Consider the following 24,185-nt stretch of genomic DNA (forward strand, 5'->3'; position numbering starts at 1 on the left):
TTCTCAGCTTCCCTACAGTTGCGTACAGCCATATGGCTAAGTTCCGGCTAAAGGGATGCCCCTGGAGGGTCTTGTGAAACTTCTGGAAAGTGTCTTTAAAGGAATGGGTGTTCTCTTCTTCCATTATTTCTCTCTGCTGGCTGGAGTTTGGGCCACGTGATGACACAGAGTCTCAAATAGAAGGCTCCCAGGTTTATGTGGATCATGGAGCCAGCTATCAGCCCTGGAGTTGGAAACTTTACAGTCTTCTTTGAAGGACTGCCCCTGTTCTTAACCTCAGAGAGAAGTAAGCTACTATCTTGTTTAAGCTCCTATTATTTTATTTGTTCTTCTATAGCTTAATCTAACCCTAATATATACCAGCTCTTGCAAAAATAGTGATATAAAGATGATGGGGAGCTATGTGGGTATAGCAATGACAGTGAATACTTTTGGAGGCATATTGAGTCACTTTGGTTGACAAATCGTAGACAAATTGAGTGAATTTTACTTACTGTTACTTTTCATTGATTATAGTGTAAAATCCTTTCAAATGTGCCAACAAATATTTAATCTTCAAAATTTCTTCAAAGAAACAGCTTGAGAGACACTAGTATGTTTCCTTCCGCCTGCTTTCTGTCCTACATTTAAAAGTTGTCTTACGAGCGCAACATCACGGATGTTGCTCGACTTCTGACTATAGAGGTTGCTCTTAATGTGTTCACTATGACTAAGTTAGAGAACTGCAGTAAAAAAAAATGTGAAGCAGGTTCCAGCCTATGTGTGGGCTGTAAAAAACAGTGAATATTTTTTAAAGTATTATAAGACACTAATATGCTACGATCGCCATTATGTTGTAATTCTTCCTGACTCGATTACCCATCTCTCCGAAACTCATAATTTTACTCAAGCCTTACTCCTTAGCTTCCATCAGCTTTAGAAATTTGGGTGGCCATAAAGCGAAACCACTGTTCAAGAAGAGCCATGAGATTCCCTTCCCTATAAGCAAATATACACACTGTGAGAAGCATGCTGAGACAGGCATCGGAGAGTCCATTGCATGAGGTCAGGGATGGGATAATTAAGGGCTGGAGGGTGGTGCTCCTTCCATCCTTCCTATTTGTTCATGGACTTCTAAGTATTTGGGAGTAGAGGGAATCTATGGAGATATTCAATAGGCTGCAAATGATTAAAAGTTGCTCACAGATAGGATGCTGCGGCACAAATCATATAACAATATGATAAATCATAACAATAAATCATAACACAATTGTGTATTAAACTTTGCATCTCACAGAGAATATAAACTTTCTCTCCAGGAGCCATTTATAAAAGTTGTATCATATCACTCGGCAGAGTGTACCCCAAGAATTTGCACAGAGAAGAAATCAAAACAGCTCTACACCCTCATTATAATATAACAACACTAGGAATTAATAATCACAGAATAAACACAAAATTGAAAGTTTTGGATCTTGGTCAAAGACAAAAGTAAAACAGCCATTGCAGATTACCTATAGGATAACAATGACGCATGATCATTGAGTCATGTGCCCAAAACTCTTCAAAGTGCTTTGCATCAATTAACTTAATCTTTATTTTTTTTTTAATTTTTTTTAACGTTTATTTATTTTTGAGACAGAGAGAGACAGAGCATGAACGGGGGAGGGGCAGAGAGAGAGGGAGACACAGAATCGGAAGCAGGCTCCAGGCTCTGAGCCATCAGCCCAGAGCCCGACGCGAGGCTCGAACTCACGGACCGAGAGATCGTGACCTGAGCTGAAGTCGGCCCCTTAACCGACTGAGCCACCCAGGCGCCCCCAATTAATTTAATCTTTAAAATGATGCTTTGAAGTGAATGTTATGCATAGCTCCCATTTTACAAAAGAGGAAACAGAGAGTTTAACAAATTTGTTCAAATTCACATGACAGATATTGAGGTTCGAGTTTGAATAATGTTAATTGGCCTTAACAGCCTGTAGTAATAAACCTTACATTATTCAGCTACTTCATTATAAATGCTGATGGAAATATTACTGTTTGAAAATTTCTAGGACACTGATGCCAAAACCGTCCTTAGAGAAATATTTAGTACTTTTGTTATTTGACAAGAAAATTTTCAAATAAATGAACACAACATTTTATGTTAGATGTTTATAGACTATAAACATGAACATATGAAAGAAGCTGGTCTGAGGAATTACTAAAATAAATTAATAAGTAAGAAAAATAGAATATAAATGATGAATAAATCTAAGAGCCATTTCTTTAAAGTGGTCGATTGAAATAAACAGAACTTGGCCAATTGTAACCTCACAAAACGACACATCTACAAATATATATACATGAACGAGAAAGTAGTTATCATCACAGATATTAAAAAAACTCAAGGGGCGCCTGGGTGGCTCAGTCGGTTAAGCCTCCGACTTCAGCTCAGGTCACGATCTCGCGGTCCGTGAGTTCGCGCCCCGCGTCGGGCTCTGGGCTGATGGCTCAGAGCCTGGAGCCTGCTTCCGATTCTGTGTCTCCCTCTCTCTCTGCCCCTCCCCCGTTCATGCTCTGTCTCTCTCTGTCTCGAAAATAAATAAACGTTAAAAAAAAAATTAAAAAAACAACAACTCAATACTTTATCAAAATATTATATCCTCTCTATCTTACTGAAATTGAAAACATCCATGAGATGGATCAATCTAAAGGAAAAATAAAATGTATCAGGATGTATTTAAAAATAGGGAGAACAGCTGATAAACCCGTATCTGTTTGAGCGTATGTTTTTAATCTTTTTGGATATGTACCTAGGATCGGAATTGCTGGATCATATGGTAATTCTGTGTTAACTTTTGAATCACTGAACGGTTTTTCTCAGAGGCTGCACCATTTTACATTCCCAGTAGCAATCACAAGGGTTCCATTTTGTCCACAGCCTCACCACACTTTTGTTTTCCATTATAGCCAGCCTATAAGGTATGGAGTGGGTTTGATATGCATTTCTCTCATGACTAATAATATTTAGTATCTGTTCATGTGTTTCCTGGACATTTGTCTGTCCTCTTTGGAGAAATGTCTACTCAAATCCCTTGCCCATTTTTAAGTTGGGTTGTTAGTTTTTTTGTTGTCTAGTTGCAGGACTTCCTTATATAGTCCGTATATCAAACCCTTATTAGAGAAATGATTTGCAAATATTCTCTCCCATTCTGTGGGCTGTCCTGTCACTGCCTTGATATGTCCCTGGTGTTGCCTGGGGGCTCCCGTCATTTGAAGGACTGATGAACTAAGAAGTCAGAACTCCTTGTTGGGGGCAAGGGGTGAGCAGGGCAAAACCTATACTTTCTAGATAATGCAACTGATACTTGTGTCCAATTTAACCACCTCTCTCTTCTAAGGGTAACTGAGCTCAACTGACATGTGGGTTACATGCATATTTTCAGGTAAAAAAGGCTAGAAGACTTCATAGCGAAATATTAACTACGATGAGTGGTAGAACTGTGGGTGGTGATTTTTTTGATCTTTTGGGTTCTTTTTTGATCTTTAGGATCTTTGGGTTTTTTGATCATGGCTTCCAAGTACGTCTAATGAATATATGTTCAATCCAATAAATATGTGCAATCCAATAAAATTCATTGGATTTTACAATCCAATAAAATTCTATTTTTTTCTCTGAATTTGTTGTGGCAACTGAAAATTAATACACATTCTTTAATTGCTCCCTCTAAGTTGAGGCGATGTTTCTGGCATGGTTCCCTGCGCCAAGGAAAAGTTCAGAGCAAGAACTCATTAATGTTCCCGCTCTGTGCATGTTCATACTTACATTTCCCAGAGCTGCTATCACGTTAAGATTTACCTTGCAACCCCTAATTCAAGGTCCTCCAATTCAGCTATAGTGCTCGCTGATCTTAGTTAAGAACATTGCATGCATGGGGGCGCCTGGGTGGCTCATTTGGTTAAGCCTCCAACTTCAGCTCAGGTCATGATCTCGCAGAGCTTGAGTTCGAGCCCCGCGTCAGGCTCTGTGCTGACAGCTCAGAGCCTGGAGCCTGCTTCGATTCTGTGTCCCCCTCTCTCTCCACCCCTCCCCTGCTTGTACTCTGTCTTTCTCTCAAAATTAATTAAAAATAATTTTTTTAAAGAATGTTCCATGCATGGTACAACTAGCATTTTTCTTCTTACTCATTTAATAGACTGGTCCTTTTTTTTTTAATTTTTTTTTAATGTTTATTTATTTTTGAGACAGAGAGAGACAGAGCATGAACAGGGGAGGGGCGGAGAGAGAGGGAGACACAGAATCTGAAACAGGCTCCAGGCTCTGAGCTGTCAGCACAGAGCCCGACGCGGGGCTCAAACTCACGGACTGTGAGATCATGACCTGAGCCGAAGTCGGACGCTTAACCGATCGAGCCACCCAGGCGCCCCAATAGACTGGTCCTTTTTATCCAGTGAATATCTTACCAGGCTTCACACATACTACCTTCAGCAGGAACCTGGTGCTGTCCTCTAGTTAAAATACAAATTGCTTGCTACTCCTTTTTTTATTTTGAGAATTTATTTTATTTTTTAAATTATTTTTTCTAAAAGTTCACTTATTTATTTTGAGAGAGGTGGGGGGAGGGGCAGAGAGAGAGAGAGAGAGAGAGAATCCCAAGCAGGCTCTGCACTGTGCCCAACACAGAGCCCAACACGACGCTTGAACCCACAGACCATGAGATACTGACCTGAGCAGAAATCAAGAGTCAAGACACTCAACCAACTGAGCCACCTGGGCATTCCAGCTGTCGCTATTTCTTTTTTATATTCCTTTGGTCATACGCCCATGTTCAAGCTACCATCTCTATCCGGAAGTTCCTATTGGCAACTTTTTGAAGTGTAGATGATAGTCTAGTGTGTCTGGTTGGGAGTAGGTCAGAGATAGCGTTGTTGTTCTGAAACTCATCTTCCAGGGATAGTGCTTTCAACTCACCCTTCATTACAAGAATAATTAACTGTTGATCCAAACTGGGTATCTGTGTTTATAAGTACCACGCCATTGAAGGGTTCTGGAGGAGCTTCACATGATTTTCCTACGGGAGAGAAGGAAAATTTGGGACTAGGTGTAGAGTTCAAATTACCTTTGCTTTTACGATTCAGTCTGGAGTGTAGCAGACTGAACAGTCTATTTATTTCTGATTGTTCCAAAGGATTGACCACATCGAGGAAGTGCACCAACTACAGACTCAAGCAGCTCTGGAGCACTGCTTTTTGAAAGATGATGCCTGAATCTCCCAACAGAAGAAATATATGGATAGAGAATTGTTTTCTCATCCCACGAGCCTAAATCAAAGGCCTCAGAATTTGAGATTTCCCCTCCATCTTGGTTATTGAAGCACAGGTCACTGTGGTCTAAGTGATTTTCTTTTGTGTCCCTATTTCACTCATGTCATGGTTTTAGCCATCAAAAGTAACCTCCAGGGAATGGAAACTTCCCCCCTGATTCTTTTTGTGAGAGACATTCTTGCAAAATAAATATTGAGTCAAGACCGCAAAAACTCCAGGCAGTAAGAAAGGCTGACCTACAAGTTCACCCTCCATTTAAATACCGTGGGCAAACTTAGATGTCTACAAAATTTGAACAAATTAAATGAGATCCCACAGACGCTTTGACATACATGAATTAGCTCCCAGGATGGGGTTACTTACGTCTACACGTATCTTCGGCACTGGACCAGACCAAGTTTTCTAAGCAGGTGATAGAAAACGTGGACTCAAAATACCCAGGGGAACATTTAAAAGTCAAAGATGTCCCAACTGGAAACTCAGATTCATCAGTCTGAGTTGTAGGCTTGGCAAATGGAAACTCTTTTGGGGCTTTACAGTAACCTGGAGAGCAAAACCACAGGAATACAAAAGTGAGCCGAGAGATTTCCGCCCTTCCTCCTCTTTCTGTCCAGTTAAGCTGATAGATGGGTTCATGGAGACAGACTTCTAAAAACGGCAAAAGGTCTTTTTCCCCTTCTAGTTACCTTAGGATGGGGCTTTCCAGCAGCATTTACTCATCAGGAAATTTTTACTACTTGGAAGACGATTCACCTTTTTGGCCTTTTTGCTCTTGTTTCATCAAAGCAAGAATTTCATTGATTTTTAAAGTTTATTCATTTATTTTGAAAGCCAGAGAGAGCACAAGCAAGAGAGGGGCAGAGAGAGAGGGAGAGAGAGAATCCCAAGCCGGCTCTACACCACCAGCACAGAGCCCAATGCGGTGCTCAAACTCACAAACCATGGGATCATGAACTGAGCCAAAACCAAGAGTCGGACGCGTAACCGACTGAGCCACCTGGGCACCCAAAGCAAGGATTTTAGCTAAGGATATCATGTGTCAGGCCTATCAGACTGCCTCTGTGTAGAGTTAACCATTCATACCCTCATTTATTAGCGTTAATATACTCATATCCATCAAGACATATTTGTTCTTGGAGACACATCTTGGAGACACATCTCTCTCCATTTGTTCCTCCCAACCTCATTCTCAGGGTGTCCACCATAAGTAGCTTCTCTGGCACTAAATAGCAGTCACTACTTGTAGTGGGTTGGATGATGTCCTCCGAAAAGATACATGCATCCAGGACCTCACAATGGAAACGTACTTGGAATAAGGATCTTTTCAGCTATAATTAAGGGTAACAATCTCAAGATGAGATCATCCTGGATTACCAGGGTGGGCCTTCAATCCAATGGCTGGTGGTGTCTATAAGAGAAACGAGAGGGACATTTGAGACACAGAGACACAGGGGAGAAGGCCATGTGAAGACAGAGGCAAAGATTAGAACGATGTGTCCACTAGCCCTGGAATGCCAGGAGCCACCAGTATCTAAGAGAGGTAAAGAAGGATTCTCCTCTAGAGTCACAGGAGGGAGCACGGCCCCACCAAAACCCTGATTTCAGAATTCTAGCTTCCAGATCAGTGAAGAGAATAAATTTCTATTGTGTTAAGCCACCTAGTTTGTGGTAATTTGTACGCAGTCCTAGGGAACGAACAGACCGCTCTTCTTCTGATGCTAAACCAGAGATTTAAGGAAAAGGACAAAACAGACGAAGCCATCAGGTAGCTTCTTTAGCATATGAAAATCCCTTTGGAAATTTCCCCTTCCCCTTGCCTTTACCTCCCCCCCCCCCAGGCCCCCCCACCCCCACCCATATAACCAGTCTCTCCTCAAGGTCCCGAGGCAGCTCTTTCTGCCCATGGGTCCTGTCTCCATCCTTTAATAAAAACACCTTTTTGAACTGGAAAAAAAAAAAAAAGAAGCTATGTCTTTTTTTATGAGAGGGTATATTGTGTGCTGCATATTTCAAATAGAGTCTGACCTCAACGATCTCCTTTTTGGAGGAGACTGCTTCTGTTTGCCATTCCATAAGCGTGCCTGGTGGCCTAGGCAACTGCTTTTAAAGAAATCTCACTAGATTCTAATGGGAAGGGGAGGGGCAGCAAAGAAAAGTTAAACACGTTTTATCATGTGTTGCCTTTTCTCATCGGATTGCTTTTCTCTGTCATGTGGTATCCCAAGTCTGGTGCCACCTCCCTGTGTACCCTGCTTCTGTCTTGGGAAGGCCTACAGTCAGTCCTCAAGAACCAGGTAATTTTCAGTCCTTCGGAAGAAACAGCCTCCTCCTTTCCATACTCTTTCCCTTGAGCTGATCTTTCCTTGCTTCTAACTCTCAGAACGGATAAGTTCAAGGGCAAAGATTAAGGTGGGCCCCACAAGCCAGCGGACAGATGGGCATACTTTGAGTCAAGGTCTTAAGCTACAAAAGTAGAGTCTCTTTGGTCACTTAGGCTATTTGGCATAGGACTGGCTAAAGCCTTAGCTAAATAATATCCATATTGCCAGTTTGGCAGACGATGAAATTGCGGGGAGTGTTTGGCAATCATCTGGCATTGGTTACTGTTCATAGCCAGTTGTTTTCATGTCCTCTCCAGTGAATATGTTTTTCTTCTTGATCTTCCCCTCCACGTCCCTCTCCCTTCTTACCCCACTCTGCTCACCACTGCACCAGCAAGAAGAGTTTTAGAACTTTGACGCTTCCACTTATGACAAAGTTGAACTCACAAGCACACACCATAATCTTAGAGACACATGAAGGATCTGGGCCTGATATTCTGAATCCACTTGGGGTACGTGGGTACTGACCAGCAGGACCAGCAAGTTCACAGTAAGGGGCAGGGCCGCTCCAAATCCCGTTCCCTTCACTGTCGCTTGTGCAGCGGATGGTGCTCTCCCCGACGAGGTTGAAGGTCATCCCTCTGGCTGAGCGGGGGTCACACATATAAGTAATTTCCTCTCCATAGGGAACTCCTCCCTGAGGAGTTCTGGTGTGGTTCCCATTAAGGATAGATGGAGGGCTTGGACAAAAGATTTCTAGAAGGAACACAAGAGCTGTAAGTTACATCAAAATGTTTACATTTTAACCCGAGTTGATTCTACAATTATGGGATGCTGTGACTGTGTAGCCAATTAAATGATTAAACTCTTAGGGAGAGTATAAACCATAAAATAAATATATTAGGCCGCTGTTGAGATGCTTCCAAATGAAATGAAACCAGTGTTTATTATTACAAAGTCTAGGAGGGACTTAATCATCCTGAACTCTTTGAAGACGTAAAACTTCTGGATAATTGAGAGCTCATTCTTTTAAAATAGACAAAAATCTTAACCACATTGACAAGGAAGGCATTCATTTAATAAGAAAGTTATCCATTAATTCAACAGGAATTTTTTTGAGGACCTACTGTACATCCCCTACTATTTTAAGTACAAGATAGACCAAGTCTTTTAACATCGAGGCTCTTCATCCCAGAGAAATCTTTCAAAATATATTATACATTTACTATCTATCACTGATTTAATCTTTTTTTTTTTTTAATTTTTTTTTAACGTTTATTTATTTTTGAGACAGAGAGAGACAGAGCATGAACGGGGGAGGGTCAGAGAGAGGGAGACACAGAATCTGAAACAGGTTCCAGGCTCTGAGCTGTCAGCACAGAGCCCGACGTGGGGCTCAAACTCACAGACCGTGAGATCATGACCTGAGCCGAAGTCGGCCGCTCAACCGACTGAGCCACCCAGGCACCCCTGATTTAATCTTTTCTTGATGACTTGAGGCTGTTAGGCTCCAAAGCAAAATGAATGGTTGTAGTAATGCCATCATAATGAAATGAAACATCCCAAATGCCCCTGTGCATGCTCCAGAAGACTCAGAAATGTTTTACGACTTTGAGATACTTATTGGTTTCTACAGGGGTTTTTGTTTGTTTGTTTGTTTTTATTCGTTTTTGTTTTTAATTTTTTAATGTTTTTATTTTTTTGAAGGAGAGAGAGCGGGGGAGAAGCAGAGAGAGAGGGAGACACCGAATCCAAAGCAGGCTCCAGGCTCTGAGCTGTCAGCACAGAGCCTGACTCGGGGCTCAAACTCACAAACCGTGAGATCATGACCCGAGACGGAGTCTGGACGCTCAACCGACTGAGACACCCAGGCGCCCCTGTGTGTTTGTTTTTAAATAATGATCTGGAGAAGCTCCTTTCCCCTTCTGCTTTGATCTATATTTGGGAAGATGATACTCTTGAAAGGATTATGGATAAACTAATCAAAGGTGGATTAACCTAACCAACGTTTGTCCTCTAGCAAGTGATTTTAGCTGTACCTGGCTTCTTGGGAGCATTTTTTTTCTTTCTTTCATGCTTCGTAATTAACTATATTCCAGGAAAGTTAACATTTTCAAATAGCTGGCTTCCAAATATGAAGGATATAATGACCAAGTTTCGTTATATAAATACAAAAGTTCCAAACAATTTTAGAGCGAAACATTCATTTGAAAAAAAAAATTCTATTGTAAACATATTTTTCAATAGTTATGATCAGAAGGCGAAGCAACATGCTGTTTGTTTTAGTGAAGAAGTAAATGGGCAGACTGAATATATTCATAGTATTTCTGTATTTAACACATTATATTTCTGTCCTCTTAAAAACAAAAACTAGGGCGCCTGGGTAGCTCAGTCGGTTGAGGGTTTGACTTCGGCTCAGGTCATGATCTCATGGTTTGTGAGTTTGAGCCCCATATCGGGCTCTCTGCTGTCAGCACAGAGCCTGCCTCAGATCCTCTGTCTCCCTCTCTCTCTGCCCCTCTCCTGCTGGAGCTCTCTCTCTCAAAAATAAACATTAAAACACACACACACACACACACACACACACACACACACACACACACACACCAAAACCAAAAAACTAGCTCCCTTCATCCCACTTCCCTGTGCAGCAATAATCCCATTTCTCTACTCCTGTGACACCAGGACTCCTCTGAGATGTGGCCTATGGTCTGCCCTTCCTTCCCTTCACTCCCCCTTGAACTCATTCCAATCAGACATTTGTCCCACAATTCCACTGAAACTCCTTGTTGAGGCCAATTGGTACCTTCAAGTCATTATACCCAATAATAATTTTCCACCATCTTATTTGACCTCTCTGGAGAATCTCACCTCCTTCAGAGAATTTTCTCTTGGCTTCTAAGATATATCACCCTCCTGTTTCTCTGTCTCTGTCTCCCTCTCTCTCTCCCTGGGTACGGTTGACCCACATAGTGACTGGACAACCCTATCCCTTCCCGTATCTTACACTCTGCTCTCCACAAGTGAAGCTCCTGTATGTCCGCACCCATCGCCATTACAGTATCATTGACTGTATTCCTTACGTTGCATCTTTTGTTCCCGTGACGTACTCATTCTGTAACCAGAAGCCTGTACCTCCTCCTTTCCTGGTTTTTCTCTTAATACACTGGCTGCTTCTTCTTCATCTCTTTTGTTGATTCATTCTCACCTTTCCAACTTATTAGTGTTGGATTTACAAGGCTCAGCCCACGCATCCCTTTTCTGGCCCCATTCCCCACCTCGGTGATCTCACTGAATTTCTATTTTAAACTCTGTTTCTTGGGGCGCCTGGGTGGCTCAGTTGGTTAAGCATCCAACTTCGGCTCAGGTCATGATCTCATGGTCCATGAGTTCGAGCCCCACATCGGGCTCTGTGCTGACAGTTCAGAGCCTGGAGCCTGCTTCGGATTCTGTCTCTCTCTCTCTCTCTGCCCCTCCCCTGCTCATGCTCTGTCTCAAAAATAAATAAAAACATTAAAAAAAAACTCTGTTTCTAAACCATCGGCAAATTGTGTCATTTCACCTTTCAGAATATACCCAGCCTGTGACCACTTCTTACCTCTTCTCCCACTGCTATCCAACATCTGTGGTTAGATCTGTGTAACAGCCTTCCAACTTATACCCTCAGCCATCCCCCTACATTTCCTTGGCTGCATCTCCCTTTTGGGCCCTCAGCTGCTTTCTCACTTGGGAATGCTGATTGACACCCCTGTCACCTCCTTTTCTAACAGTACTGGCTGTCTCAGCCCCCCGGAAGTGAGGGGGAGATAGGGGCTCTCGCACATTACGTAGAGGTCACAGTAACTCCCATATCCAAGCCAACATGACTGGGATCCATGGCTACTCTGGCTCCTTCCACCTCTTCTGGTCTTAAATGGAGCAGGTCATGGGCTCCGGTGTCTTCAGAGTTTGTCCAGAGGGATGAGATAATACAGCGTAGAAACAAGAGCCTTAATACCCTTGGGATAAACAGGAGACAAGAGACAGGGAAGATCCAGCAAATAAACTGCTCATTCTTTCTCTTTCTACTAGACAGTTCTGGTTTCACAGAACCTCTTCAGGGATGTGTTATATGAGCCAACAGCCAGCTGGTTTTTTTGTTTGCTCGTTTTGGTAAAGCCTACGGCCACCTCAGCAACACAACATATTTTATTTATCAGCTTTTCTTTCCTTCCTGCACCCTTTTTTCCTCCTTCACTCTTGTTGCTCCAGAACGGCACCCTCTAATAGAGCGTGACAATTTATGCTTTGCCTCCAACACTGTTTTCCAAGGAATCTCGATCTAAGGTATGTTCCTTCCAACTGAGTCCTCTCCAGAGTAGCCAAAGTGATATCATTAAAAATAAATTCCATCATGTTACTTTTCTACTTACAATGCTCCAGTGGCTTTCTATCTTGCTCAGAATGAAAACCCACGTTGTTACGGGATGTACAGTTACCGCTCTCTTATCACCTCCGACCACTCCTCTATTTGCTCGCCCCGTATCAGCCATATCGGCTTCTGAGAACATGTCAAAAACAGGTTTGCCAAAGAAAATGCCGGGAACGTGTCTGCCTTGGGCCTTTCTACCATCTGTATGGGAAGTTATTCCTCTATGTCCATTGGTAGTAACCACTTTCCACCAATACTCAAATGTCACTTTCTCAGTGAGGATTCTCATCATCACCTTATTTTACTTATTTATTATTTTTAAATGTTTATTTATTTATTTTGAGAGAGAGAGAGAGAGAGAATGAACAAGTGAAGAAGTGCCAGAGAGAAAGAGAGAGAGAGAGAGAGAGAGAGAGAGAGAATCCCAAGCAGGCTCCATGCTGTCCAGTGCAGAACCTGACGTGGGCTCAGTCTCACAAGCCATGAGATCACGACCTGAGCTGAAACCAAGAGTCAGATGCTCAACTGACTGAGGGACCGAGGTGCCCCTCTATAATCACCTTATTTTAAATGGAGACTTTATTCTTTTCCTGGCATTCCTTATCCCCCTTCATATAACCATTTTATTGCATCACTCTGTTTTTTTTCTTAATAACACTTGGCGTTATTTGAAATCATCTATTTATGCGTTTGCTTGTTATTTTCTTTGCCTTTCCTTCTGCACAAGAATATAAACAACACGAAAGCAGGGTCCTAGTCTTTCTTGTTGACAGGTATATTCCTAGTGTCTAGAAGACTGGTTGTTGGCACATAACAGGTGCTCAAAAATTTTTGTTGAAAGAATGAGGACAGGAATGAATAGATGATTGAAGGAGGACAGAAAAGCGGAAGCGGGAGTATCATTTTTGACAGGAAGAAGAGCCCAGGCCTTAAATTTCTCTCCATCTGTGAAGCATGTCTCTCCACCTGGAGCACAAAGGATGCTCGTAAACGTTTATAGCATGGTATCCAAAACACACGATGCGCAGATTTATTTCCCCCAGAAACAATCCTTGCAACAAAGAAATATTTCAATAAAAAGTGAAGATAAACAGAGGGGCAAACGTTAGATAATTTTACAGGCAAAGCACACTGAACAAACAAACAAGGAGGAAGGTGCAGACCTGAACAGATATCCCTTGTACTCACGCTCACACACAGGAACACTGTTGTTCCAAAGGCTTTTCATTTCAACCAAGGTACAGTAACTAGCAGAACTTCCCTTTAAACGGAACCTGAGGAACAAAAGCAGTAGTGACCGGGCGAGCGCACATGTCTCTCTCCCCTTCACTGACAGATCTCAGCTTCTGTCCTTCTGCTGAAATACAGTTTCGTTCCTAAGTTAAACCCCGGGTGAAAAAGTTCCGCTCATTTGTTTTCTCAGCTGATAGAGGGTCTGACACCAAGACGTCTGGAGAGATTGCAGTTTCCAGTGAGGACAGAGCAGTAACAACTGTCTCTGGTCCTCGGCCTTCAGGAGGTCGTCTGCCCCTGACTGCCCTCGGACAGCTCCCTATTTGTCTCTGTAAGGAACTTTGTCCTCTAACGCAACCCGTAGCCCTTTCCTTTCTTACTGGACCGGGAGGGAAACAACTTCCAATTCAAGTTAGCAAAGAGAAAGGCATCAGAGAGTGCCCTTTTTTGCCAACACATTCGGAATGTTCCCGAATGACACCTGTGGCATATCCAGATTATTGATGAGAAAACCAAATTATCTAGGAAAAATAAGAAAAGGTGAGAAGAGAGGATTCTTTGGAGGACAATCATCCCCAAACATCTGGCTTATTGTTGGACCAATAGCTGCCTGAGTTGCCTCCAGGTGTTTATTGGGTGACAGATATTTGATGCCTGATGAAGGGCCCTTGGAATGTACTGAGAACAACATGCTTTTTACCTGTCAGCGGTGTGGGAACATAATACCAAGATCACTTACAGTCACATAAAGAGTTAATGACATTGCTTGGAACATGAACATCAGTCTTCATGCTCCTTCAACACAGCCTAATCCTAATCAGATGACATATAATTAGATTTAAAAATACTCCCATTTACTCTTTCATTCCTATTCCACATTTCACTACTGACTGGTTTCAAATTTTCTTGAAACAGTCCCTGCATGTCACTTATCTTATAAGTAACTTTCTTTTCTGTATCAAACTTTTTTAAAACAAGCCCTCTGCAATATTTCTCCCTTCGCGCCTACAAATTACTTTTTATTCATACGTGTAATAAATAGGCATCAGTAGTAATAAATAGTTTCACTTCAATAGTCAAGATCAGTTGTTATACTTCCGCTGTTCAGTATATTTTACTGTTCTTCCTTTTTAAGCATCCGTTCATGGTTCTATGTGGTTGCTACAATACTTCCCAATCGTTGCCTCAAATACTAGCCTTTTTTGGTACTTCTGTTCCATTAGACAGCTTGCTTTTTGGATAAACCCTCACTGCCCAGTGCACCATCATATTAGCATCCAGAACTGAGTCCCTGGTCTCCGTGCCAGGTCATCATACTCACCCCTCATTGCAAATGAAGGACACTTTTGCCCCAAGCTGGAAATTAAGTGGAAAGAGCACACGACCGTTAGGGAGTTGGTCCAGGAAGTCATCACATGATTTCACTAGGAAAACAACAACAACAACAACAAAGAGGTAAGACTGCCTCTGTGAAGAACAAGAAGACTGATCTGCAAACCAGAGGAAACCGCAGGTACCTGCACATGTAGGGGCTGCCGGGCTCCAGTTTCCTTGGGGCGTACAGCGCACAGAAGCGGTCCCTCTGAGATCATAGCCAGGCTCACAACTGTAGAATACTTCCTGCCCAGGGGAAAAACTGTCCTTGTCGCTTGGGGTGGGCTTACCATGCGGAATTTCTGGAGGCGGCGCACATACTGTGGAAAGCACAGGTGCAAAGTACCAGTCATTTATGGAGAAATGTCTTTTGCTAAATTCTAACCCTTCTGAGGAGTCAGAGACACAGTTAAAAGGGTTTGGTGTTATAAGAAGGGAAATCAAACGATACTCTAGCCCCCTCCTTTTACTGATATGGAAGTTAAAAATATGGAGATGTAGCCGAAGACCTCACAGCTGGTCCGAAGCAGATAATTAGAGCCAAGTTCTCCCCAGCACAAGGTGAAATACATTTACAAGTCCCTTCTTCTAGTGCTGGCTATTCAAGATGGAGTTATTAGTATTGGTGGGGTTCTCCACCCACATATTTGGTAGAAAGGCGATCCAATTTACAGGCTCATCTTTCAGAGGAGACGGCTGCCTGAGCCTAAATCTATTTAATAGATTTCCCATGTCTTTTACTGTACTCCTATGATCGAATGTAGTAATCATTCATATTTATATCACTTTGTCTGTTTGTCCTTCCAGCTCTCAGTGGTTGTACAAGGCTGGTGTTAGTTGGTACAAGAATGGTAAACTCCGTCTTTGTCCCTACGGATCAGCCACAGCATTTACCCATCCACTCCTAAGGCAGCTATTGTGGCATACAAGGCCATTGAGATAAGCCATTGAGAACAACGTCCACTCAATAAACCCATCCTTGTAACGAGAGGGCATATTGCTTAAAGAGTATTTGACTCAAGGTCTGGCGACCTCCATTCATAGCCCTCTTCGTGCTCAAGGCATCTGAGCTCATTTGCACTTCAACCTAATCTATATCCAATTAACAATGAGGGAAAATCTGTTTGGCTTTAAGCAACTTTCACTCTCAACTTGAGATTCCTAATGACAAAATGTAGGAGATGGACCAGAACAGACAAATTCTAAGGTCTTGGCCACTAGTCTGAGGCTATGATATCTGTCTTCATAAGCCAGTTTCTTATTTTCTGGGAGAGATGCTGACTGAAGTATAACTAGGACCAGGGAACTCGGGCCCTGGAGTCTGACCCATTTGCTTCCATTCCTGGGTACTCCACTTAACAGCACGTGATCTGGACGGTTTACTCAACCTCTGAAATACCAAACAAACTTCACTGCCATATGGATATAAGAATAGCCCTATTGTAAAGGAGTGTTGTGAAGGGTAGATGAGATCATGCATTTAAGGTGCTGATCGCAGGGGCGCCTGGCCGGTTGAGCGTCTGACTTCGGCTCAGGTCCACGATCTCACAGTTAGTGGGTTCGAGCCCGCATCAGGCTTTGCACTGACAGTGCAGAGCCTGCCTCGGATGCTCTGTCTCCCTCTCTCTCTGCCCCTTCCCTGCCTGCTCTCTCAAACATAAATAAAGACTAAAAAAATTGGAGTGCTTGTGACACAGCTGAGTAGAAAGTCCACCTCAGTTTTCAATATATTTGAGAGATACTGGAGCTGGTATTTCGCCCGGAGACGTGCTCAACAGGAGAGTCTCAAATGTCTCCTTCCTTGATTAACTAAGCTCCTGCTTTCAAAACGAAGGCGCGTACACATAAGTGCACACACACATACATGCACACGCCCACTTTCTTAATTTCATGCTCCATCCCCCCAAATTGACCCACACTGCTTCCCACGCATCCTCCCCCGGAACAAACACTAATCTCCCGATCCTTTTACAACTCATGCCATTTGTAGGCCCCTTCAAAGCCTCAGTCAGACTCACGCCTAGAGCAGCTTGGCAGCTGTGGCTCCCATCTGTTTCGAGGTTGGCATTTCACACTGGAGGGTCCTTTCATGTCAAAGCCGGACTCACACATAAACACCACGATTTCATTCAAGGAATATAAGGTTTTGCGCTCAGATACTATTATTGCATTTTCAATTTCCGGAGGTGTGCATTTATTAGGTATGATGCACTGAGGGGGAGGGCCGCTCCACGTGCCGACGCGGTTGTCTTTGCTGGTGCAATATATTGACGGCTGGCCCACAAGCTCAAACGGCTTTTTCCCTCTCTGTCCAGAATTGCAGCGATAGGTCACCACCGTCCCGTATGGAAAATATTCTCTGTTGATGCTAGTGAAACTTCCATTGGCAATGTTCGGGGGCGGCCCACAAGGAATTCCTGGGAAAAGAGACAGTGACGTAAATAATAGTGAATTAAAATAACTAGTCAGAGATCCAATGAGTATAACTCTTTTTACATTTGCTATTTGCTTTTGATCTTTCTTCACATGTGGGTATGTTTTTACAAAGTCATAATTTATTTTTTAATTTATTTTTTAATATGAAATTTATTGTCAAATTGGTTTCCATACAACACCCAGTTTTCATCCCAACAGGTGCCCTCCTCAATGTACAAAGTCCTAATTTAGGTGGGCATAATAAATAGCATGCATACTGCCTTTCTTACTTACATTATTTCCTATAAGCATATGCATTTTAATATAATTCACATTCTTTTCTTTTTAAACAGCTCTTTGATCATTTTATTTTACCATACTTTACACAGCTTCCCCCTACTCTTTTCCATTTTCCTTCTTAATTTTCATTTTTGTTATTAGCTCAGTAAAGCTTTAAAAAAAAAAAAAAAACCCTTGCTAAAAGAAAAAAATGTAAGGGAAGAGAAACAACACAGATATACAACAGTGGGAAATAGTATTAAATATATTTGCATATATATGAGAAATTTATAAAGCTGTAGGCTAATATATGTTAATTAAACATTTTGAAAATCTAAATGATATAAATGGACATGTAAATTACCAATATGCATTCAAGAAGATATAGAAAGCCAGAATGGGCAAAAAAACTTGTAAGAATAGAAGAAAATATTTTACATAAAAATGCTATCAAGTTACTTTCAGGTAATATGTACTTTCAAATGTAATTTCAAATTTTTCACAAGATGTAGAAAATAGAAAACTTACCAACTCATTTCATCAAGCCTAAGTTTGGTATCACAACATGATACCCATGTAAAAGGGATCATATATTAGTTCATAAAAAAAAAAAACTCGCAATACAGTTGAAAATCTGGAAGTAGGACATAGTACATTGTACGACTATAATACTATATAACTAGAATGAAGTAACTTCAGCCAAAACTCCAAAACACTTGAAATTAAAAATAGAAATTCTTAAGAAGGGTACTCCTTCTGATAAGGGTAACCTTAACAATTTAAATCAAACATCATTCTACCCCTGCATTCTCCCCCCCGCCCCAAGAAGGACTATAAATGCTGGATAAAATATAAACTATGTCTGTGGATGTATCAGAAAGCAATGAACTAGTGAAGCATTACCAGGCCATAATCTGATAGAAGATAAAAAGCTGGGTAAGAGACATTTAGGCTGCTGTTCTGCGGGAAGGATAGCTGAATCAGGAGGGGGGATCCGAGTGGTGAGCAGACTTTGATAGTCTCATGGAGTCAAGGAACTAAAGTGGAATCCAGATCTTGCAAGGTGGAAGCCTTGGTAATATCTTCTGCTGTATACTAATAGGGACCTCAAAGAAATAGGCCTTGGGAATCAAGATTACTGGAGTTGTTCCTCAAGTACTGTGGGTGGCCTAGAAAAATAACAGTTTCTGAAATTGAATGAAAGTGGTCCCAGACTGCTAGGTCCCCAGGTTTCTGGAAGAAATAACAACAACAAAAATCCTTCCTGAAGAAGGTTCGTTTTCTAAGACCTTGAATTTATTTGTACGGAGAAAGGTTCTCAAGTATAATTCCTGACATACAATCAATGAGATACTTAATGAGATAAAATACTTAATGAGTACTTAATGAGACAAAATAACATGAATGAGAAGCAGCATTATCACTGACAATAGAAACTGAACCGTTAGGACCCCAGCTATTGGAATTTTCACTCGCAGATTTAAGATAATTATGTTTATCTATTCAAAGGTAGAATATACGAAACCCAAACTTTTGGTAAGAACAAGAAACAACTAAAAACAACAGGAAAATTTTGAAAGGAATCAAATAAAAGTTGTTGTCATTGTAAAATACAGTTACTGAAATTAAGAATCTGATGGAATTAACAGCAGGTGGGACACAGTTGAATAAAGATCAATGAATTGGAAGCCAGGACTGAAGAAAATATCCAGAATAAAACACAGAGACACAGAAGGATCAGAAATACATAAAAAAGAGTAATAGACTTATAGGATAGAGGGATAAGGAAGGCCTAATGCATGTTTAAGTGAATTCCGATAATGAGAGGAGAGCGATAACACAGGGCGTGAACATTTGAAGAAGTAAAGGCTGAGAATTTTCCAAAACCAATAAAAGACATCATTAAACCTACAGATTCAAGAAGCCATACAAACTCAAACAACACAAATACTAAAAAAAAAAAAAAAAAGGAAAAACTTTACCTAGACACATCATAGTAATATTGTAAAAAAAAAAAAAAAAAAAATCAAGAGCAATCAATTTTAAAAGAAGCCAGAAAACAGGGGTGATAACTTTTAAGAAACCATGCCTAGAAAAATATTTAAAGAATCTTTTGCCAGAAGACCTACAATACAAAAATGCTAAAAGATAATTTTTTAGATTGAAGGAAAATAGTGTCTTAACTGACTGAACTGCCATTTGGAGGAAGTATAGCAGAAATAGTTAATAGATGGAGGAGTATAAATACTCTGTTTATAAAAACAACAATAATGTCTTGTGAGATCAATGTAAAAGCACAAAAACTGACACAATGAAGGAGAAATAGGATCTGATCGTCTCATTCGATACACAGTGATAAATTAGAATACACATTCGTGATAAATCTTTTAGCAACTTAGGTATAAAAAGCAACTTCCTTAATCTGATAAAGAATATCTCCCTAAAACCTTCTGTAAACATCATGCTTCATAATGACTATTAAAAAACCAATATTAAAAAACCAATATAATGACTATTAAAAAACCTGGGTGGTTCAGTCTGTTAAGCATCTGACATCGGCTGAGGTCATGATCTCACAGTCTGTGGGTTCAAGCCCCACGTCAAGTTCTGTGATGATAGCTTGGAGCCTGGAGCCTGCTTTGGATTCTGTCTCTCTCTCTCTCTCTCTCTCTCTCTCTGCACCTCCCCCACTCACACTTTGCCTCTCTTTCTCAAAAATAAACATTACAAAAAAATTTTTTTAAAAACCCAGTATCTTCTCTTCCATTCAAGATTGTGCTGGAGGTTCTAGCCAATGCAGTAAAGCAAGAGAAATAAAAAGCTGCAAGAAAGGAAAAGATTAAAAAAATAGGATAATTATTTACCAATGACATGATTATGTATACAGCATATCCAAAAGAATATGCAGATAAACTACTGCATTTCTAAGTAAATTTAGCAAGATTGTTGGTTCCAAAGTCAAATGATTGCGTGTTTAAGAAACAATTAGAAAATGTTACATTTTTCAATGCTACATATCTATGTTTACATTATTTTCTATAATGTAAATTGGCAAATATTATTAATATTTCAAAAATTTCAAAAATTCATGTTCATGAATTTAAAATTAAAAAACGTAAGTGGTCCACAATTGCATCTGCTGAGTCAATAGAAATCGAATGCCAATTCAAGTAGTATTCTTTTTGTGGAAACTGACAAACTGGTTCTAAATTTTATATGGAAATGCAAAGGGCCAAGAATCACCAAATAAATCTTGGAAGAAGTACATGGCAGAGGAGATGCCACCAGATATCAACTCTTATTAGAATACTATAGTAATGAATACTATAGTAATGAATACTATAGCAATGAAATACTATAGTAATGAAAACTATAGTAATGAAAATAGCACAGAACCTCTCTGAAATGAGACCCACATATAATGACACCTGACACAGATATTAAACTATTGTATTGTGATATACAAAAATGTTTTTTTAATGGTTTTTAAAATCAGTAGTATTAGGTGAATTGCCTACCCATTAGGAAAAAAAACAAACAAAAACACATACAAAAAAGGAAATACATTCCTTGACCATACTTGACACCACACAAAAAATAAATCTGAGGTGAATCATCAACTTAAGAGATAAAATGACAGGCAAAGCTTCCTTACATAGAACAGAGAAAGTGGTGGGGCGCCTGGGTGGCCCGTCTAGTTGGTTGAGCATCCAACTCTTGATTTAGGCTCAGGTCATGATCCCAGGATTGTGGGGTCGAGCCTCATGTCAGGCTCCATGTTGAGTGTGGAGCCTGCTTAAGATTCTCTCTCTCCTTCTCTCTCTGCCCCTCCCCCACTCACACTTGCTCTCTCTCTCTCAAAAATAAAAAATAAAAACATTAAAAAAAAAGAACAGAGGAAGTAGTGACTAGAAAGGAAAAGATTTATTAAGTCTTATTAAAAAACACTATAAAAATGTATACCTTGTATCATCAAAAGACATCATTAAGAAAGCAAAAGGACCAATTTTAGCCTGGAAGAAAATGTGTTTTGTTTATTGTGTTATGTTCATTGTGTATGAAGAATTTCTACAAGACAATAAAAAAGATACACAAACTAGCAAACATTGGGTGAAAATTTTGAACAGGCGCTGCACAAAGATATGAAAAGGTGCTCTGCATCATCAGTCATTAGGAAAATGCAAATTAAAGCCACAGTGAGCCCCTAGAATCGCTGAAATTTAAACAATTGGTAACTATCAAGTTGACAAAGATATTAAGCAGCTGGAATTTTCATCTGATTTTGGTAGAAGTGTAATGTGTACAACCACAGTATGAAATCTTATGGCAGTATCTATTAAGACTGGCTACGTTCGTACGCAACAATTCCACTTATGTAAATATAAACACTATATAGATGTGCATATATATATATATATATATATATAAAGATTTGAAAATTTGTATTTGCATATATGTGGATATTTATTGCATATGCACATGCATAAAATACTGCTGATATATAAACAGCTGAGTTTACAAATTAATTGTTAAGTTCTTACAACAATTACATACAACAAATACATACAACAATTAAAAAAAAGATCCAATTGATCCATATACAACAACATGGATAAGTCTCCTACATATAACACTCAACAGAAGTTGGACACAAAAGAGTACATGTTTTTTGATTCCTTTAATAGAAAATTCAAGACGGGGCAAACTAATCCTTGTGATAGAAGCCAGAATAATGGTTATTTGGGAAAGATGATCACTGAGGAAGAGCATGGGGAAGCTTCTGATGTGCTGTATCTTATTTGAATGCTGTTAATGTGGGTGTGTTCACTTTGTAAAGTTTCATTGAAGTGAATGATTACTACTGAGCACTTTATATATATATGTAGTAATATACAAATATATGTCTTTCAATAAAAAGTCTAGATGGTGTGAAAAAATTGTTGCAAAAAAAGACCTTCCAGGGGAGTCGGGCAGGGGGATGGGTTAAGTAGGTGATGGCTATCAAGGAGGGCACTCTTTGTAACGGGCACTGGCTGTTGTATATAAGTGATGAATCACTCAATTCTATTCCTGAAGTTAATATTACACTATATGTTAGCTGACTGGAATTTAAATAAAAACTTGGAGATTTAAAAAAGGAGAAGAAAAAAAGAACTGCCAGCAACATAAACTATAGGCAATAGGGCTTTATTGGTGAGTTTTTTTCAAATATCTAAGGAAGACATAATGCCTTAAAGGGAAACAAATCTATGGAACACAATCAGGTGGCTTTATGAGTCTATTGTAAGTTTGATACCAAAACCTCATAAGGACATGAGAACAATATTTCATTTTTTTTTTCTCACGGGAGAAATGAAATGGGAAAAATATTACACGGGGTATTTAAATCACGGGAAAAATATTACAGTCTGATCTCTCTAAAAAACATTAGGAATGGGGTGATAAAAGTGTTCTAGAATGAGTGGTGCTGGTTGCACAACCTTATGAATATACTAAAAATCATTACAGTGTATTCTTTAAAAGAGCAACTTTATGATATGTAAATTATATCTCAAAAACATCTAAAATAAATTACAAAAGCACATTAAACAACATACAAAAATTATAAAATATTTTGTCAAGTTGATGTATTCCAAGAATATAAAATTGGAATTCAAAATCAGTTTGTCTTTCAAAAAGAAATTAAAACAATTCATTACATTAAGAGAGTAATGGAGAGGGGCGCCTGGGTGGCTCAGTCGGTTGAGCATCCGACTTCAGCTCAGGTCATGATCTTGCAGCTCGTGGGTTCGAGTCCCGCGTGGGGCTCTGTGCTGACAGCTCAGAGCCTGGAGCCTGTTTCGGATTCTGTGTCTCCCTCTCTCTCTGTCCCAACCCACTCGCATTCTGTCTCTGTCTCTCTCAAAAAGAAATAAACATTAAAAAAAGAGAGAGAGTAACAGAGAAAGATACGATTGTTCAATATATGTAGCCAATGTGTTTGGTAAACTTTACGGTTTAATGATAAAAAAAATTCTTAGCAATGAAGAATATTATAAGGGAATTTTCTTAATCTAAAAATGGGTATCTACAAAAGCCTACAGCAAATATTGGTTAATGGTGAAATATTTCAATCTTTCCCTTTGAGATGGGGAACAAGACAAAGATACCTTCATCAAGATTTTATTAGGGGTCCTATCTAGTATATGAACAAAAGAGAGAAGGAAGACAAGGAGGGAGGGAGGAAGGGAGGAAGCAAGTAGGAGAGAAGGAAGGAAGGAAGGAAGGGAGGGAGGGAGGGAGGAAAAGCGAGCTGGTTGGTTGCTTGCTTCCAAGTGCTTTGGAGAACTTAAGAGAAAGAAAATGCTCTAAATTCCTGTTCAGGGTCTGGTTCTGAAAGCTTCTCTACCTGCCCTAAAATAAATACTTGTAGGGCACCTAGGTGGCTCGGTCAGTTGAGTGTCTGACTCTTGATTTGGGCTAAGGTCATTATCTCAAGGTTGGTGTGATAGAGCCCACTTCATGCTCTGCGCTGACAGCGTTCTCTCTCCCTCTCCCTCTCCCTCTCTCTCTGCTCCTCCCCAGCTCCCATGCTCACTGTCTCTCCTCTCTCTCTCTCCCAAAATAAATAAATAAACTTAAAAAAAAACAAACAAAAGAAAAACACTTGCATTCCGTAGCCACAGAGCCAAAACTTCTGAAGCACAAATCTAACATCTAATCAATCCTGTAGCTGGATTCCACGACAAATGAATTCACGACAGGGTCTCTTATGTTAAAGTTTGAGAGCTGATTGGAAGGAGGACTCTGAAAATTGGGATGGAGATATATGGACAGATTCGAACAAAGCTGAATACCTTGAACCTGGGAGTTCTGCTGAGTCTCCT

The 24,185-nt window shown here is 40.3% G+C and overlaps 1 protein-coding gene across 1 annotated transcript in view; it reads right to left on the reverse strand.

Annotated features, from left to right (window-relative positions):
- The window catches only part of CR1L (complement C3b/C4b receptor 1 like), a 66,961-nt gene that overhangs the window by 26,313 nt on the left and 16,463 nt on the right, over nt 1–24,185 (reverse strand). Inside the window, exons 5-11 of the mRNA XM_042926324.1 lie at nt 16,644–17,042; nt 14,769–14,945; nt 14,573–14,675; nt 13,207–13,292; nt 8,136–8,363; nt 5,650–5,829; nt 4,934–5,033 (exon numbers count right to left, since the gene is read on the reverse strand). Coding sequence (XP_042782258.1) covers nt 4,934–5,033; nt 5,650–5,829; nt 8,136–8,363; nt 13,207–13,292; nt 14,573–14,675; nt 14,769–14,945; nt 16,644–17,042 — 1,273 coding nt within the window. The remainder of the gene's footprint in view (nt 1–4,933; nt 5,034–5,649; nt 5,830–8,135; nt 8,364–13,206; nt 13,293–14,572; nt 14,676–14,768; nt 14,946–16,643; nt 17,043–24,185) is intronic.

This window comes from Panthera leo, chromosome F3, assembly GCF_018350215.1.
Source record: "Panthera leo isolate Ple1 chromosome F3, P.leo_Ple1_pat1.1, whole genome shotgun sequence".
Lineage (NCBI taxonomy): Eukaryota > Metazoa > Chordata > Mammalia > Carnivora > Felidae > Panthera > Panthera leo.